General features: G+C 41.0%; 1 protein-coding gene across 1 annotated transcript in view; it reads left to right on the top strand.

The window, feature by feature from the left end:
• The window catches only part of stx1b (syntaxin 1B), an 89188-nt gene extending 70571 nt beyond the window's left edge, over positions 1-18617 (top strand). The window contains exons 5-10 of the mRNA XM_034710841.1: positions 3317-3390; positions 6493-6601; positions 9144-9217; positions 11003-11140; positions 11230-11340; positions 11483-18617. Coding sequence (XP_034566732.1) covers positions 3317-3390; positions 6493-6601; positions 9144-9217; positions 11003-11140; positions 11230-11340; positions 11483-11563 — 587 coding nt within the window. The 3' untranslated portion in view covers positions 11564-18617. The remainder of the gene's footprint in view (positions 1-3316; positions 3391-6492; positions 6602-9143; positions 9218-11002; positions 11141-11229; positions 11341-11482) is intronic.
• The last annotated feature ends 2091 nt before the right edge of the window (positions 18618-20708 follow it).

Raw genomic sequence — 20708 nt, 5'->3', positions numbered from 1 at the left:
AGCTTTAATCACACGCTAGCTGAGACACTGGTTACATCTGGCTGCAGCGGGGAAAAAAGGTATAAATGTAGGCACGAAGCAGAGTACCTGCTCTATAAAAAGAGGTCTAACGGAGGCTCAGAGGGAGACAGAATAATTACAAGAAGGGTCAAAAGCTTACGGCACGTTGCACAGTAAATATTACAATTAGTTTGTTTTATATCAATAAGCCCCAAAGACTCTTTTCAAGAGGAGTCTTGTGTAAGAACAACATCATTTTGGGTTTGAAACTGAGGATGCTTAAGATGTCCTCAGACACACACACAAACACAAACACAAACAGGAACACACAATCTGTTGCTTACTCACTCAGTTTTTGTCTCACTGTCACATAAAAAAACACACAAATGCAGCACACACACACACACACACACACACACACACACACACACACCATCAGTGCTGTGAAATTTTGCTGAGTCATCATGGATCCAGCAGAGAGCAGCTGGGCCAAGAGCCAGGAAATACACACACACACACACACACACACACACACACACACACACACACACACACACAGGGTGGAAAATATTATATAAGTTTGTGAGTTTGTCTCATCACTCACTGGAGACAAACTGACATCAGAGATTCACATGACACTAGGACAGACCTGCAGCCGGTTACCATGGCAGAACACTCACACACAGACACACACACACACCCAGGCTCAGCCAATGAGTTAATTGTGATCTGTGATTAATTTTAAGTCTGTAACACACAGATCTGAGCTGATCTGACTTCACAGGACTTCACCTTCAGAAATGTGCAGTTTGTGAACGATCAATTCTTTTTAACGACTCCTCTTTAAAAACAAATCAAACCTAGTCGTACTCAATAACTGTTCTTTTTACCCTTCATTGCCAATTATATATTTTCTAAATCATCTTCCTTCATTCAACTATACCCCAGATGGTGGCTGTAATTCACCTTCAAGCTGGTCATCCAACTGGCATTAAAAGAGGACGTTGGAGGAGGAACAAAACCAGTCTCAAAATATTCAAAATTCTCTTTTCAGTTACAGTGACAACCCAAAAGTTACACAATGTAATCTTTTTAGAGGTATGAGCAGAACTTGAAAACACAACAGAACAGAGTGAGGACAAACGATAACGGACTTCCAGAAAAATCTGGAGCCATTTGTCCCAACTCACAAAAAGAGCTGAACTTTTCATCATTCAGCAAAAAACAAACCTAGCCTCGACTTTATGTCACTCTAATGTTCTAATTAAGGCGGTAGTTTAGGCATTACAGGTATCCTTTTGGGCTTCACCAGCTTTTAATATTTCAAAGGTAGAGGATACAACTTTACTTCAGCTGTTTTAGGGATCTGATAGGTTTCTATTCTAGTTAATATGTTAACTTCCATTGGATCTGCTCAGTTGCATTCCAGCTACATCTCTGATCCGGCAGGTTGGAACGCAACGGATCAGATACTCAAGACTTCTATATTTGACAGATGCCGAAGCACGACGCATCAATCGCCACAGAGCAGATGGAGCGGGAATGGAAGTCAGGCACCAAAACAAAATTAAAACATCCGGTTAATTTTCAGAATAAAACACTGTGTTATGGTTAGTTTTTTTTTGTTTGTTTTTTTAAGTTATATTTTTGGCCTTTTTGCCTTTATTGATAGGACAGCTGAAGATAGAGAGGAAATGTGGGAAGTAGAGAGCGGAGGAAGACATGCAGGAAAGGATCGACTGGCCGGGAATTGAACCGGCGACCCCTGTGACGAGGACTGTAGCTTCTGTATGTGGGGGCGCTTAGACTGCTAGGCCACCAGCGCCCCTGTTACATTGTTTTTAACTTTGACAACAAAATGTCATTTTGAGCGGAGACATGCCTGGAGTCAACAGGTCAGAGGTTTTTAGAGGCTGTTAAAGACAACATGGGTGGGGAGAGGTGCAGGATAATCCTTGATCAGTGAAACGTAACCGGTGGGTGTTGGCGGTGGAGAGAGCACGGAGCCAGACCACAGCGGATCGGAGACGGACCGGGTACCGATCTGGTGGAAGTCCCGTGTTAGCCTCTTGGAGGTGGTTAGAGCTGATTGATGTTGCACTAGCATCCTAAAATGGCAACTAATTCTGCTTTTCCAATTTTAAAGCATATTAAAATAAATGCTAAAGAATAAGAGATATCTGTTTCAAAACCTATAATGCACCATATTCACAGACAGTTATGTGTGATGTTATGGTGTGCCAGGATTAGATAGTGTAGCCTTGTACTTTTTAGGTTACATCAGAGATGAGCTGCTTTACAATCCTGGCAGATTCTTTGTATTTACACATTTTTAATCAACACCCAACAACTTAAATGACATCACTTGTGGACATTTATCAGACTTCACACTGCTCCCCTTAAGAGACAAAATAAGCTTTTCACAACCTTCAAAAAAATAAGGAACTCCCCAACGCTTACATATGCACATGTACTCCCCCACTGAGCGTTTGTTACTCTCTGTGTCTTTAAGCTCACTGGTTTGTTATAAAGATCGTATCCTACATTCATAGCTTCATGTCACAACAAACTTATCCGTAGAGCTAGTTTGGCCAGAGGGAGGCACTACAGAGAGGAAAGCAGGGGTTCTTCTGGTTAATCTCTATGAGGACATAAGCGTCCTCCTTGTCCTGCTGACTCTGAGCCTTCCTCTTGGCTCTGTGGGTGTCTGCAGACGAGAATATCCACACACTTTATTAAACTGTGTCTCCCCGGTTGAATAATAAAGTCTGAGTGATGAGGTGATGCTGATGGAGGAAGAGGAAGAGGAGGAGGAGAAGTGTTGTTTCCTCAGAGATGGAGGTGGGCAGGCTGCAGGTTAAACGCTGAGCTGTGAAAGAGGACGATCACATAATCCAGAACTGTGGGTTCTTCTCACAAAACAAAATAATGAATCCTCAAAAATCAGCCAAATGTTCAACACAAAATCTTGTATTTTTAAACTTGGGCTCTTTTTTAAATATATTTAGGCAACTTGATGACTCATGTCTGCAGAAAGTTCTGAAATGTTTCTGGTAGATTCCTTCAGCCTGCGACAGGGAACATAATCCCAGATCAATCAAAATCCATCCACTAAAAGGTCTGGATTTTGTCACTGACAGCTGCTATGTGTGGAGTACAGCTGTCAATCAGAATGTCTTTGTGTTTAACCTCTAATGACAACTGAGAGTCTAAACTTCTACATATTTCAGTAGTAGAAAAAAGAGGGGAAGGAGTTTGTTTTCCTGTTTGATCTAACCTCTTGGTGTGTTTTCTTTGTGTGTGTGTCTCCCTGCAGCAATCGAGCAGAGCATCGAGCAGGAGGAGGGTCTCAACAGATCATCAGCGGATCTCAGGATTCGCAAGACACAGGTAAGAGCGTCAAAGTGTCAGGGTGTCTTCATGTTCACCGACACATTAACAAAGACGGAAGAAGGAAGGCTGCTATTTTAGATCATTTACTGAGACGTGTGTTATAAGAAAAATCTGAAATATATCTCTCACTTAGATTTCTTTTAAGTCAAAACAGAAAACATTTAATCTGACGTGACAAAATTAAAGAAATACAAACCTTATAATGAACAAAAATAATCCAATCCACATTATTTATATTGCACATTTTAAAAAAAAATCAAGTTTAGCAAAGTGCTGCACAGTGAGGTAAAATAAGTTAAAACACACAGAACATAAATAACATAGGTAGGCACATAAACACCTTTAAAAAATTGTTTTTAAAAAACACAAAAAAAATAAAGGAAATTATAAAAAATGAAATAAAAACACTGTAAGAACCATTAAAAGAACAGACAGAGACAGAGGCGACACACATGTCATGCTGGGTTAAAAGCCAAGGAGTAAATATATGTTTTAAAGTTCTATTTTTTGGGGTCTTTTTGCCTTTATTTTATAGGACAGCTGAAGAGAGACAGGAAATCTGGGGAGTAGAGAGCTGGGGAAGACATGTAGGAAATGGTCTACCGGCCTGGAATCAAACCGGCGACCCCTGCGACGAGGGCTGTAGCCTTTGTATGTGGGGCCCTTAGACCGCTAGGCCACCAGCGCCCCAGTAAAAATATGTTTTAAGCCGGGACTTAAAAGCTGTCAATGTTTGGGACAATCTAACATGGGTTGGCAGCTCGTTCCACAGTTTGGGGGCCACTGTTGAGCCACCCCTGGTTTCCAGCCTGGTCTTAGGGACCACAAGAAGTTGCTGACCAGTAGACCTCAAAGACCTTGCGGTAGTAAATAAGACCAGCAGAAAGCGTTCTCTCATTTCTTCTTTCAATTTCTCCTGCACACCTGAGCGTCTTAAACTCAGACCTTTAAATACAGGCGTCTAAAACAGGGGTGTGTCTACACGGTTTTGACTGCAGTGGCTCAGATGGGTGTGCTGACTTTTACAGGGATGGAATGAAGTATGTGCGCACACAAACACACATGAATGAATATCATTTGTCCTTTTGTCCTAAACATGCTGACTCACTGATACAGCATACAGACCACACGTCATACACATCACACACAGGAAACATCTTACTGAATGAATAAGATCAGGACTTCAGATTATTTCATGTGTTCTTAATAATAAGACTAAAAGAAATCTATTTTAAGATTTTAAATCATTTTAATATTTTTACAGCAGAGTTTTTACAGTGTAGTGGAGTATTTTAACTGCAGCAGAGAATCCTTCATCATATTTAAATATACACTCTATATACATTATTACACTCTCTTCTGGTTGTCTTCCCTCTGCCTTCTGTCTGACTCCTATAATGTGACCCTGCAGTATTCTGTTTTGTGATTGGCCGCTGCCTCCCCTTTCCTCCCAGCAGGCTGCTCACTGCTGCCTCCTGGTGGAGGAGAGGATAACTGCAGCACTGACCGCTTACACAACCAGCTCTGCACATATTATCAAATAAATCATCATGACTGGACATGAAACTGAAATTAACCAGATATAGAATTCTATTAATATTAACTCATCCTGCGTGACTATTTTGAGTCTGGAATTCTGAGTGCATAAAGTACATGATGCATGGGGCTTTAACATCTCATGTGCTACTTTTTCAGTAATCCCTTGAAATTAAGACTTTTTGTAGTTTACTGATATTTCTGTTTGGATTAAAGCAGTTACCTACTTAAGGGCTGCATTTGATCGTTCTGATTGTGATAAATGACACTTATTACACTGCATTACGGACATTTCGTAAAGCCAACAGGAAGTCAGCTATTTTTAATTTTTGGGGTCAACTCAAGGGGTCCCTCTAAAATGTTTTGCTCCTCGGGAGATGATCCCATCCACTTTAAAGTTGTCAAAGAGCTAGTGGGGACCTTTAAGAAGACATTTTTCTGGGATCATGTACAAAACTTAGAGGGTGTGGTCGAAGCAGCTCTCAAAATTTTGACTTCCAAGACAACATTGGATTCTTAGCCATTTTCAGGAGTCACCTGGATTAATTTATTTTACAGGGTTAATCCAATCCATATGAAATGTATTGTACCATCAAAAGACTCTAAGAAAGACACATTCTGTAGTCTGTGTGCGTAACTCAAATGTTGCAGCTATGGTAACTTGTCAGAGTTTGATGTCTAGCCACAAAACAGGAAGTTACTCTAACAAGGACATACAGGGTCCAAACTGCCTCAAACTTTACATACAAGATTAAAACCATTCTGTGAAAAGATCCATATGCAATTATGGTCATTTTGTGATAGCGCCACCTGATGGTAAAAGGCAGGAGATTTTGTGTAACATGATTCTGTAGGATAGCAATTTACACTCAGTGAGGTAACTCCTTTAATAGGCATTATAGCTGTTCTTTCAGGGGTAAAGGTAGTGAAGTTGCAACAAACTGTAACTGCACCATACATGAATTGTGCCAAACCGTGATATCGGTCATTCCCGGCGTGTGCAAAGGTGTGAAGGCCCATTCAATGCTATTTGCAGCCCTGTTATTAATTCCTCATTTGGATGAAGTTTAGAAGTAAAAAACAGACTTATTCTTTTTTTAAAATTTTCTTTTGTTTTGTTTTAGAGATGCACAGGGATTTTTTTTTCTAATGATTTGCAATGACAATGAAGGCATTCTGTGTAATTATAATATTTTGATGTTATCACAAGACTGTGAGCCGAGTGTCAGAAAGAAAAAAGAATTTATGTTATTAGAGCAAGTTGATTTGACATAAAAGTTGCTGCTTACGCTCCAAATCACTTGTTATATTGTATTATGTGCTGCATTCAGGTGTAATTGGAAACTAGGACACAATACTGTTGCCAGAAACTCTATTCTATTTGAATCATGTTGGTTTATTGTGGTTTTATGTTCAACAGACGTGAAAAGGGATGTTTTCTGAGATCGACTGGTCTGCACATAACACCAACACCTGAACTCTCTCCTTTTCCTCTCTTTCTCTTTTTATCTCTCTGTTTTTGTCTCTTTTCTGTCTCTTTTCTTCCCCCGTGTGGTCCTGCAGCACTCGACGCTGTCACGTAAGTTTGTGGAGGTGATGACTGAGTACAACACCACGCAGTCCAAGTACCGCGACCGCTGCAAGGACCGCATCCAGAGACAGCTGGAGATCAGTGAGTACATGTTAACTACACAGAAAACACACAGAACACTGTGTACAATACAAAACATAATGCTCAACACTGAACTCAGCTTAACAATTAAATATTGGCAGTGTGGATTAAGTGACATATATTTAGGTCTTAAATTCCGAAGGGACCTCTAGTGGCCACTGAGAGCTTATAGACATGCTACAGCAGCAGCAGATACAGGACACCTGTTATTGGACACTTCTGTAACAAAACAACACATATGTTATAATTAAGAAAACATACTCATTTAAACACAAACCTCCATCTAATTTGAGCTTTACCAAGTAGTTATGGTGCCTGAACCTGCAACCATTTTACAATGTTAACCACCCGTTTGTGAGGTACATACGTTTACGTTTGATGATGTGAAACATACAACCTACGACACAACACACACAAGAAAAGACTGCAAGTGATGAAGAACCAGAGGTGAACAAATGAAAGGTCCCTCCCAGCTTGTAGGAGGTTAAAGAAGAGCCTGCAGCAGGAATAAACATAACATCTGGACCCTCACTGTTTTATCACTAATGTTTAGGACATGCTTGATTTACTTACTGCTTCTCTCCAATAAAATTAGACCCAATTCAGAGTGTTTATTTTCTACCATAAACCATAATTTAACAACTGAAGAATTTTAATTTTCATCCCTTTATTCTGATTACAGTTTGTACCTGCTGTCCGACTCTTAGATAACAAACAAGGTCGACTCGGTCTGCAGATAAACATCATAGTACAACACACAGGCACACACAAACACACAAACACACACAAGTCTAAATTAGACTAATAAGCAGAACACACACACACACACACACACACACACACACACACACACACACACACCCACACACACATACACACACACACACACACACGAAATAGTGGAGAAACAGCAGCACATAAAGCTGATTCAGACAGATAAACAGACTGCAGAGCTACTGCAGATATTTTATTCTCAACAGTTTGACCTTCACACACACACAAACACACACACACACACACACACACACACACACACACACAGTCCTTCAGTTTCACTTTCTGTTGTTTGAGTTGTTCAATCATGACATAATAAACCCAGACACATTGTCTGATATAAACAGAGTCCTGCTGGCATCATTTAACAGACAAAAAAAAGAGAGACTGTCAGATGAACTCATTCACAACTGTAGGGTACCTTCAAACAGAAGCCTTGGGATGACCTGGAATTGACACAGTGGGATACCTTGAAATAGATTCTAAGGTTGATCTCCCTTAACAAGAAGTAAAAGGGTACCTTAAAATTTGCTACATTTGTTCAACAGCTGTAGGGTACACTGAAAGGGTATTTTGAAACCTACCATTAAAGATACATTAAAACAAATCTTTAAAATCTTATGGAAAAAACACCAAAAGGTACCCTATGAGAGTTGCTAACCAGTACCTTGAAGACATCAAAGGTGCCTTTTAACGAAATCTTCAGGGTACCATAAAACAAACGCTATAGGGTACATCTACACAAAAAGTACCTTGAAAGGGTTCACTGACACAGACACTGAAGGAGGCCTTTTAATAGTCAGTAAGGGGTAGCTTGAAAAAACACTAAGGGTACCTTGGGAACATTGGAATAACTGTAAAGGGGTACCTTGAAACGGCCATGAACTGAAACCTTGTAGTTGACACCATTGGATGTACAACAGTTGTGTAAGGGCCTGTGTAATGGACACCAATGGGTACAGTTGTACCATGAAACATACGGTAAAGAGTTCCTCATAACACTCCTTGAAGGATATATTTGAAAAGACCTCAAAGGTAACCTGGAAACAGGAAGTAAACTGTGTTTTCACAGAGGTAGAAGGTTAAGCAGATGCTGAAAGCGACCTTAAAAGGGATGCTAGTGGTTACTGTGAATTATGTGTGAAAAATGTCTATAGAGAAGCCCTTATACTCACTTTGAAACACACGCTAAGGGTAGTTTGAAAAACATAACAGGTATTTACAGAGATGTTGAATGATACTCTAATAGAAGCTAAAGGGTACTTTGGCACATCCGTTAATGGGTCTCTCAGAACAGATCCTAAATGGTACCTTAAAGTAGAAGCAACTAGGAGTACCTTTAGACGTATGGTTAAGAGTTCTATTATAAGAAATTCTAAAGACACTTCCTTGTGCATCTGTATGAGTCTATATTGGACAAACTCTGGATGAGAACTCATTGGACGTTTGTTCAAAGACCAACATTTTTTCTCGAAAGCTAACTTAAGAGAATACATTGTTTGCTAACAGCCCAACGTTAGCTTTTACTATTGGTGATTCTGTTCGTCAAAATCACTGAAGAGTGAAGCTAAAGTCTGGTTAGCATACAAAATCACACAACCTACAGCACTGTATAATCCAAACAGAAATCTGAAAGCAACAATGAAAGCATAGAATATTCTATGTGACCGTCACTCTGCCTTGAAGTGTAATGTTTCATGTCACCTGCGTTGTATCATGTGACTGAGGTGATGCTAACCCGTGCTCCGTTTCTGTGTTCTTTCTGCAGCTGGAAGAACCACCACCAACGAGGAACTAGAGGATATGTTGGAGAGTGGCAAGCTGGCCATCTTCACCGATGATGTAAGCATCGCACCTGAACCGGGCTGAGCCGGGTCACTTTAACCTGTGCCATTCTGCATACCGTCAATCATTATGGTTAACTGTCGGCGATGCAGAATGGCCATGAGGTGCGCTGAGACATCAAGTGAACATGGCCTTTGTCATATCACAGCAGAAAGGATGATGGGAGGATGTGTGAGATGCTAACCACTGCACTGTCAGGCCCTAGTGTTTTAAATTAACGCCTTCAAATTAAAAGTCCAACACAGGACAGGTTTCACTGCTGCTTGCCAAAGCTGAGGTCACTTGACTTCAGGGTCATGTGACCTAGTGTTGTGGTCAGTGGTTAGTTCTGTTGTAACTGAACACCAGGCTGAAAACTAAGCATTTGACTGAGTTCTACTGGTTGAAACCACATCCACCTGTGGCGTCACAGTGTTCTGGTCATTACACTACGACATCAGCCAGTAGAGGTCAGCAAAAACAAAGTTTACACCGGGTGTTTAGTTACTCTGTACTCGGGTAAGTCCATTCAGGATAAGCCTACGGAACACAGGAGATTGACATAACAGATTATGAATTCTCAGTAGTAGTTACCCAGCATTGACCTCAAATCAAGGTTCTCTTTCAACATGACCATAGACAGTATGTTAGAAGAGGAAGGAGCCTCCCCAAACTTGCATTCTGTCTAATGTCCAGCAGGGGGCAACTCCTCTGGTCATATTAAGAAGTCTGACTGTATAGACGTCAATGGGAACTTCATTATAGCATGATGTTCACATTTGATCTTTGGTTCCATTTAGAGTCAAATACACAATAACGCAGGGCAAGGTTGCCTGGGATTGACATGGAGAACCTTCATGAACGTTTTCTTGTGTTTGTTGAGCCCTCTAGATGGCGCTCTCTGTTCAACAAAGGGTTGAATTGCCATTCATTGAGCCTTTATTTTTAAACCAAGAGCGCCATCTAAAGGAGTCAAAAAATACAACTAACGGTTCATGAAGCTTCATTTGTCCATCACTACCTAGAACGTCTCCATTAGCTTAAACATTTTTGAGGATCTAGCTTTTAATTTTTTTAAGGAAGAACCATTTTCAAATATTTTACTGTTGGCATCCAAAATAGTATTCTGTAACCATGAATTACCTTGCTAACCAAGGTGGGGCTAGCAAAGTGTTTTCAAATCACTCACACCTCTCTCTAGCTTTCGCTTGTCCAAACACTTCTGGCTCCTAAAAATCACAATGCCGATTACAAAAACGCCAAACTAGAGAAATCAAAACCATCATGGTGGCTAATTCCACTTCTTCAATACAGTCTATGGTCACAAAATGATAACAAGAGCAGATTCACTTATTTAATGTAGTTAAATGATAGCATAATGTCATTTTGATGAGCACACTCAATCACTTGTATTTAATGTTGAGCTATAGTGGAAACATTTCATATGTTGGGTTTCAGGGCTAACTGTTTCAGGATAAATGCATTTAGAAGGATTACCATATATCTCATAGGAATTAAAAATAAATAGTTAATGAGAGCTGTAAAGAGTGCAACAGAGTGGTAAAAAGCATCATCCTCTCTATCCTCTACTCCAATCAGACGACGTTTTGAAGACTTTTCTCTTAACTGACTGGTTTGACATTGCCCTGAAGTAAGAGAATTTGGAAGTTTGTTTTGGTTTGTGTTCTCATGTCTGGTTGTTTTCCTTTCTTTTTCGTTTTCTCTGAGTTTTGGTTACTTCTCCTTGGATATTAAACTGTCTACTAAACCATGTTTGTGATGAAACCTGCCCCCTTCTCGCAGATCAAAATGGACTCTCAAATTTCCAAGCAAGCCCTGAACGAGATCGAAACCCGACACACCGAGATCATCAAGCTGGAAAACAGCATCCGCGAGCTGCATGACATGTTCGTCGACATGGCCATGCTGGTCGAGAGCCAGGTTTGTGACATGCTAATCCACATGTGTGGCGTCATTTAAGTTCATTCGGGCCTCACATGATAAACTTTGGGATGGGTGACTTCTTTTAGGGAGAGATGATTGACAGAATTGAGTACAACGTGGAACACTCCGTTGACTACGTGGAGCGAGCCGTATCCGACACCAAGAAGGCTGTCAAATACCAGAGCCAGGCCCGCAAGGTAACAGACTGGTTAAAAAAAACTAAAAAACTTTGTTCATTAAGTTTAAAAGACATCCTAGAAAACGTCATTTGAACTCATGCTAGCCAACGTGGTCCAGAACTTCTTTACCAACTTCCGTGTCTCTCCTGTCACCCTGCAGAAGAAGATCATGATCATCATCTGCTGCGTCATCCTGGGCGTGGTCCTGGCGTCGACCATCGGCGGCACACTGGGCTTCTAAGGCGCTCCGCCCCATGCCGCTGTGACGACCGACACCGACCGACCGTCTGACCGCCAGCAGAGAAAAAGAAACACCATCGACAACAACAACACAAAAACTTGAAACACAAATGCAAGACAGATAACCAATCAGCTAGGAAGAGATAACAATCCAATCACAGATAGGAGGAAACACCGCAGGGCTGGGTGGGGTTCAAAAAACAAAGACAAAAAAAACACAATAAAAACGCCATCACGCTATAGCTGACTTAAATACATAACATATACAAAAGAGGGTACAAATAAACCTACTATTTATTACAGATGTACATGTAAATGTATTGAACATATGAAGCAACACATGGGTTAGCTACCTGTAAAAAATTATGACCTATAATATGATATTTACTTGTTTGTTTGTTTGTTTTGCTTTTTTCTTATTTTTTAAACAGTTTTTTTCGTTTTTCGGGAGTCTCTGAGGACAGTGGTGGTGACTGCTGCTGGGTGAAAGTTCTGTAGGACAAGCATTCCAGAGCTATCGCTTTATTAGTTCCTTTATTTATATCATGTGTCCCGGAACTGAGCATGATTTCAATCAGCGTGCTCAGGAAATCAAGAGAGAGGAAAAAAATCCTTGTTGGGTCCTACAGAACATTCTGGAGCTCTGGAACTCTGTGCTACATTTTTGGAACAGAAGTTTCCAGAACGCTGACAAGAGAGAGCAGAGTAAGGTTCTGCAATGTGGTCAGTTGTGGTAGAATATCAAGGAATGTCATTAGTAATTCTGCGGTGTTCCGGAATGCCTCTGGAGTATTCCAGAATGCTGTCAGGGATCCTGGAATGTTCTGGCATGCTGTCCTGCGGGATGAACACCCGATGGCTTTGGTTGAACCAACTTTGTCCCCGTGTTTTTTTTTGAAGGGAGCGACCAACCTCGCTGTTGGCTCGGCCGCCCTTCGTAAAAAGACCTCTCATTGGTTGCTTCCGCCTGTCATTCACCTCAGTCAACCTGTTAAATGAGTTTAAACTGGCAAAGCCCGACCTGTCTCTTAAGACCACGAGGATAGAGCGTGACACCCGCCCACTGAACTGTTTTTCACACCAACCCATTGGTTAGGAAACACTACGTGGTGAGGGGGGTGTCATTACAACATGGCAGGTTTCCATGAAAACAACCTCCCCTTCTTGTCACACCTATCCAACCAAAGAGCAGGGGGAGGGAGGGCCTCCGGTTTTCCTGCTATTTAGATTGACCAACGGCAGAAAATGTGAACTTTGACTGACAGGTGAACGGTGGGAAAGAAGGGGGGTAGGAAGAAGAGGGTTTCAAAGAGGGTGGGAGGAGACGGGCTGTCAATCTATGCAGTTTAGATAAGAGGAAGACGACTTGTCCCGCCTCCTACACCCAAGATAACCAATGAGGATCAGGGGTTCACGTGCCAGCACCAAAAGGCTCATCACACCAACCGATGTAGGTAATATATTGTATTGTCATATCCGAGCTGTCACGGCTGTTCTTATGGAAGATTCTTAAAAATGAAGAGAACACATTAAAAAGTAAAGAACTACAATCAACTCAAATATAGCATTTTAAAACTAACAAACAAGCTAGACAACAAACAATTAAAACAGAAGATGTAGAAACTCTGAAGATGCTGGCGTGCCCTGGTTACCTGAGTGTAATATTGTTGATTGTTTTTTTTGTTTTTTTTGTTTTTATTTATGGGGAACATTTGTTGCTTCGTTGTACCGTGGTGCTGCTGTTTTAGTGCGTGCGTGACGTGTCCCGTGACGTATCAGCCTGACATCAGATAGCGGTTACTGTTTAGTCTGGTTTGTTTCCTCCCAGCATCCCTTCATCTCCTGACTGAGTGTGTGTTTGGGGATTGTGGTTAATAATTCAACCTGTTAAAATGCCTCAGTTGCACAGGTGCTACTGAACAGGAGAGGCATTTCCTGTTAGTGGATTGTCTCTGTCGAAGGTAGAACATGTGACACACACACACACATGCACACACACATTCACATTCACAACACCGAACATGCTTGAGCACCTCCATACAACGTTTACACAGACACACTGACTAATTCCCCTTGACATACACACTTTACTTTACGGCGTCACGCATCTTCACAATGTGAGTGTTAGACTGATCGCTTAGCATGCTATAGCGTTAGCTTGTGTTGTGTGTAGATCCTGTAGAAACTACTTCCTGATGATTGATCACAAGTTTTCTGCACTTTTATAAATGTTTGATGTTAAAGACACTTTCTGTGTGTCTGAACCAGTGTTGGGGAGAGAATGAAACCTCAAAAATAAGAGGGCAAGTGTGCCAGTTAATCGAAAATGATAGCTTGACAAAAAATAGTCAACACACAAGTTTAAACTGCTAGCTGTTTTCCCAGATTGCATCACTGCATCTCAAAATTAGCTAGTAGTTAAAAACAGATTATTTTGCTAAACTAGTGAGCATTAAGAGACATTTTGCTTTTACATAGTCCCCTTTCTGAAACTTCTAGTCATGCAATAAAACCAAATTTGTCCTGATTTAATTTAAAACAATTTTCTTTGTTCACTTTTTTCACTTTGCGATAGCATTAGCAGTAGCATGGCTACTTTAAGAAGAAATTCTAATGCAAAAATAGCATGCTTATTTTGAGTGAGCAAATTCCAATGGAGTTAAGAAGCAAATATTGTTACAACAGTCATCGGGTTAATGTGTCGGCTTCATCACCGTTCCAGATTGGGGCAACAGACATGTGTTGTATTTATATGTGTTGTACACGCATGTTTCATTTTGTTACTGTAAATGCGGTCTGTGTGGAGAAGTCACGCAAGTGTGTTGCCTCAAACTGGACACACAATGTTGAAAATGACACCACAGTGTTGTGACTCTGGCTTTAGATCTGAGGGTTTAAGGACGATGGTTTGTCTGTGTGCAGGCTCTGTGATACGGAGGCTTGACGCCTCTGTTGAGGCCTACACAAGCAATCCTGCACCATCACCGTCTAGGTAACAACAACCACAAATACTACCTTAAACGCTGCAAAAAAAATCTACACTCCTCTTGGTGTGAAAGCAATAAAATCAGCTTGTTATAGTAAGGTTTCATTTGAGTAAAAGCATTAGCTGGCTAGCTCACCTTGTCTACATTCTGCCCCCAATTTACTGTCTATAGAGTTGTAAAAATGCAACTGTGAGAAAATGTCTGGTTCCTAAAAAGCCACTAAACAAGAAGCTAATGTGGTGTGTGACAAAAATAGTAAACAATCAGAGCCAAGCTGCCTAACATTTTTGTCCAACACAAGATCACGTTGGCTGCTTTGTTAATGCTGATAATACTGCTATCTTCCAGGACAAGGTTTAGACACGGAAAAGTAGTCATTGCTCTGTTAAACGTGTGTTTTCTTGGCAGTCATGGTTGATAGCGCTGTTGGTTGTAAATGTCTGTGATGCTGTGTAGTCGCTAGATGAAATAAGAATATTTTTAGCTTCAAGTTCGTAAATTTTCATGTCATCCTTCAACTTCCCAAAACCAAAACTTAACTTCTGTGTTCACCAAAGCTTAACACCCCCCAGCAAAATCCAATAGATGTTTGTTCAAAATAATTGTCAGAAGATTTTAAAAAATTTGCACTTTTCTCTGCAGTTGTGTTGTCAATGTTAGTTGCAAATTTTTGTCTTAATAGGTGCTTTCTTAGTGGTTTTTAAAGCAGTAGTACGCATTGAATCTGTCGACTAATGGATAAAATATGAATCATAATTTCCCCTGTAACACAAACTGTAATATGTGGGTTATAACTACATTTCCCAGGTGTCTTAGAGTTGTAGATTTGGGAGTTTTCAGACACGTACTAAGAAAATCGATAGTTTCAGAAAACCAAACTTACATCCGAACATTTTACCACCACAATGCTTCATTAATCACCTGCCACTAACATCGTAAATTCAGCCTCATTCTATTAAGTTACATGTTCTTGATGGTCGATGGTGGTCAAGCTGACGTCACGGTCGTCGCAGTAGTCGTGCAATGGTTAGGCGGCGGTGGCTGCAGTGGATATAAATCTGCAATGCAAGGTTGCCGTCGTAGCACCAGCCAGCTTGTTGACAGTGATGTTTCTTTGCGGTATGTGTGTGTATGTATGTGTGTGTGTGTGTGTGTGTGTTTTCTGTAAACTTCTGTTCCTGTCTGGTAACCTTCCATCAAACCCTGCTTCCTCCTTTTGGGAAAGAAAAAGCGGACAAAAATCGTAATTAAGGCTTCGTGGTTGGGTGAAGGTTAGGAAGTTTGTCCGAGCATTCAGTCCTACATTCCTTTCGTCTTCCCTCTCCTTGTTTGTGTTGTAGTTGTTTGGTTGTAGAAAAAGATGACATTAAGGATTTGGGAGTCTGCCCCTTGCCCTCCCCAGCAGACCCCTGCCCATCCTGATGTGTGTAATAATGATAATAATGACAAAAAAGGCATGCAAAAGCGTTGTGGAGTTTGCATGATGGTGTTTTTTGTACCCCACCCCGACCTGCCCTCCATGTCGTGCACTTTACTGCTCATCGGACCTGTCTTTGATTAGCACGTTACCTAGCTACACTTATCCGCATTTTTTTTTTTTTATTGAAGCTTAACACATGTTGGCGTGACACGTCAACACATGCTATGTTTCCATCATTGTTGGAACAGTAACTGGATTTTTTAGGTGTTCCGTTGAAAGACTGAGTTGATATTTAAACATGGGAAAGACAACATTTTGGAAACCCTGCCATCGACTTGAGCCATTCTGCTTCCCCTCCGACCCCTGACATCGACCCCCAAACCTCCCACTGGGTGTCAAACCTCTGTTGGCGTTCCTCTCTGATTATTCGCCTCCATTGTGGCGTTTGTGTTCTCGTAATGGGATTGTCCCCAGCAAAATGTTCATTACCACCCTTAAATCTGAAAACCTGTGGGCTAACCTCCCATCGCTCCTCCACACGGCCTTATGTGTGTGCAGCATGCCTCCCCTCCTGTTCAGTCAAATGAGACTGGTGCATAAATGTGTGTTTGTGTGTGTGTGTTTTTAGTGTCGGAGCAGCACGAGTTTGTTTTGATGTGTGAAGCATTCGATGGCAGGTTCACGGGTTTCACAGCCGTTTGATGAATTCCTCTTTGTTTCTTTGAAAAATGATAAGTAGACATATGACATCAGAAATCTTTATGGACGCCATGATCACTGTTATTATATTTATTACAATTCAAACCAAAGCGTTTTCTGCCCTCCCCTCATGTGTTCTCAAAATGTTTGCCGCTAATATCAAAAGAGCACAACGCGAGTCAAGTTTACACTGAGATGTTCCTCACAAATGGTGAAAAATATTTAACGAAAACATCAAATGCTAACATATCGATTAATACAAAAGCCCTGCCCCCCTGCCCACCACCAGCCCTCACTGCATGTTGGTCTGTACACCAATCATCCTGACCAAAACACCCAATAGTTATCTCACGCCACAACAATGTCCACCTCCACGTCCCCTTTCTTTTTCACCCGTAGATGTTAGTGTGGTCTGATTTAGTGCACAAATATGACACATAATCATCTGTGAAAACAATTAGAATACATACGCTTCTCCTCCACTCGAGGCATATACAGAGACAATGGTGGTGCTTTCTTATTCTATTTATGAATTGCTGTATTTCTTGTTCTTTTAGTCTCGTTTTCTGTACAGCTTGTTTATCAGTCTCTGTGTTCACACTTCAGGATCAATGCTAGGCTGCAGGTTTTAAGGATTAGCTAGCTAGCTAAGTATCCTGTTCATCCTCTCCTGAGACTCTCTCATCAGTCGAAAGTTGTTCGTGCTGAGCAATGCAATAAAAATGAATAATATCAGTTAGAGCAATTACAATGAAGCACTACTTAAGTTAACAAAGCTTTATTGTAATTGTCCTCATTTTAGCCACCACTACCTTACGGTTGACATAAAACCAAATACATTTATTGAATTAAAGTGTTGCTAACATTAGCCTTAGTATTTATTTTTTTCTCCAGAGTCAGATTTTGTTACAACCAAGCAATTGCTAGTGAGACAAGTCAGGTAAAAAGTGTTTGTAATAATGGACTTTGACTGTCTTAGTTTGGCCCTCTACAATCTGTATTGAGTAAGAAAGAGTTAGCTTAATGTTAAAGAAAGTGTTTTATTTAAATGTTTGTACAAAAACAATTTAGCTTCAACACTACTGTTGTAAAGACGAAGCGCAAATATTGGACATTTTTTTCTTTGGGGGTGGGGTGGGGGGGGTAGGACTTGAAAAAGTCTTCTTGAGTCCAACGCCTGTTAGCTTGCTAGCTAGCTAGCTCCTATAAACCTTCAGTGAGCATTTTCCTCTGTGTGAGAAATGACTGCAGCCTTGTCAACAGAAGTTATACATGTAGGGAAGAATATATATATACGAACCTTACACAAACACACTGCATTTCTATAATTGTATGTATGTGGCTCTGTAGCCATCTCTGCTTCTGTTGGCTGTGTACAGTTTTTGTCAGAGCGGGGTACAGAAAGCAGGAAAAAATCATCCCGAGAGAGTTTGGGTGCGACATCAAGACTCCTAGGATTGACTTACCGCTAGCCGAAGAACCTTGGCGTATCGTTTCACACATGTTTGATAAACGACTTGTAGTCCTTGTAGTGTCACATTACTTTTAACAGAAAAACCTGTGTGAAAGCAATACATCAGCAGTTATCTCTTCAGGTTAATCTTTCAGCAGAAGAACTCTTACAGACGAGTGTCTGTGATCCAAGTTCTGACCAGACATCCAATTCAGAAACTGTGAGGGTTCAAGAGTATCGTCCTTTTTTTTGTCTCTCTGATGACGGACCATGAAACTGTACTCTTCGATGATTTTTGTCTTCCTGAAACAATTTTCAAAAACCAAAACCTGTTCAGTGCCCCGCTCTGGATGACGCTACAATGAAAATGTTTGTCTGTCGTGGCTTCGACCTGCTTCTGTCAGTAGCAGCGGCTACGACACGATGCTTTCGTTGTTTCTGATTTTTATTGTGTGAAGCTTCACCCATGAGTCTCTCCTCGTCACATGAGACAGTATTTCAGTTTGTATCAGTGTTTTTTTCCCCTAGTGGGAGGGGTGGGAGGAGTCAGGGGGTGGGGCCATGATGATTGACCACGCCCACACGGTCTCTGCCATAGCAGGTAGATAAGACAGTTAAATAACATTGTTATTATCATTATTCCTGTTATTATTATGATTATTATTACTACCATAAATGACAAATAAAAATGCAGTAAAACATTTGCAAAAACCCAGAAGGAGAGCGAACGCTTCACACAAAGTGATCAAACTAACATAAATCATACGAAGGGAGGTTATGACGATTCTATAATAGCAATGATTTAAAGAAGTACAAAAGGAGTTATGTTATCATAAATAATAGTAGTAATATTGAATATTGAATGCTCGCAATTTTGTCAAACTGAAACTGGATTCTTTGTGTTATGTAATTATTGTAAATAACTTCAAAGAGAGAAAAAATGACTTGCATGTCTATGTATAAATCTACTGAGATATCTATTCCCGTCAAAGTTGACATGTAGTTCGATCTCTGTCCTTTTTTGCCACTTTCGCTTTCCCCTCAAAAATCCCCGGTCTTCACCCGCAACCCCTCCACCCTCTAGAAAAAAAAAACAGTCCCTTGATTCTCTCTTTGTTGGTGAGAGAACGACAGAGAGATAGAGAAACATAGCTTCCAGCGTCCTCGTCCGTCATGTTCAGTTCAGATCCTGGGTTTACACCAGCCCGCCGAAATCATCAATTTACAGCTGTGAGGAGAAAACGTACAACAGTGTTTTTTTCAAGGAAGTTCACACACAGAAAAACACTGTTGTTCCTTAAATTCATCGCTCTGATCTCTTTACTTCTGTCTAATTAAAAATTACAAAAAGTTTAGATTGAAATAAAGTGATTGTGTTTGTGTCAGCGGGTATTTTGACATCATTTTGCATTTTTGGTGTAAACACAGCCACAACCACACCTTTGTCCATCAGCCCAGTTCCAGAGGCTCCACCCACTGGCTCCTCTGATGAAAGTGCTTCCCTCCATTTAAGGAAAATAAACCCCGCCTCCAGGGCTTTCCAGGTCACGCCCCCCTGATCACTTCGGAGGCTCTGTTAGCGGGTGTCCGAACTCTCTCTCTCTCTGTTCGACTCTCTCAACCACAGCTAGCTCGCCAAACGACAAACCCAGAACTTGGTCTCTTAACCTGCCTGTTTTTCCAGAGTTTAGCCCGCACCCGGTCCTAAAAATAGTAGACGAGTGAAACAGTGAGTCGAATCCTGAAATGCAAATGTCCAAGTAGTCCCAGCTTGACCCGCTAGCGAACTTGCTGACAGTCGGATTTGCATAAAGAGCTTAGAGATGCAAAAAAAAGTGAGTCTTTAAGCCCTGTTTTTTTTTCTTAACATAAAACCCATTTCTTTGTCTCCATGCTAGCAGAATTTAACTCCATCCATGCAACCACAAAAAGTAGGATTCTGCTAACGCTATCTTAAGCTACCATGACTTTGGCATCCTTATTTGTCTTTGGGCTGAAATCAACAGTGTTCGAATGCACGAAACAGGACTCAGACCAGCTTTGACAACCATATCATGTGTTTTGAAGTCCACTCAGTCCCTCAGACATACCTCAAATGTCTACCACTGTCTTCCTTTAAGTGGCTGTTTCCATTAAGTAGTTCTCAGCCGTTCTTGGAGGTCTGAGCTTCAATTACACATTTGCAAAGTCAAACTTGAAATCAGATTTGAAGTGATTAGAATAAGTTAGGAGAAAAGAAAATAATCTTTTGAGTCAGGGGAAATTTAGTAAATTCTGAATGTAGTCTTGCTGCAGCTTTCGCTTTCAATGGTCACCTAATTTCCGGCCCAGTCTCTAGTGTCACACAGGCCAACTGTAACAGAGCGTGCAATATGTAGAGAAACAAGGGCTCTCTTTATCATGCAGGAGTGTACCGGCTGCTCAGCTCAGACCTCCTACAGGAATAAAACCACTCATTTTAGACGTCATAAAAAAACAGCACTTCTTTGATCGTCATATCACCAGATAAACCGAGTAATACTTTGCATTTTGTAGAGTAGATGGACTGATGAGGACGGCGGGACATCTTTGGGGAAACAGCAGGCGA

This window comes from Notolabrus celidotus, chromosome 20 (genome assembly GCF_009762535.1).
Source record: "Notolabrus celidotus isolate fNotCel1 chromosome 20, fNotCel1.pri, whole genome shotgun sequence".
NCBI lineage: Eukaryota > Metazoa > Chordata > Actinopteri > Labriformes > Labridae > Notolabrus > Notolabrus celidotus.
Note: the sequence above shows the minus strand (reverse complement) of the source record. Positions and strands in the feature narration are given on the sequence as shown.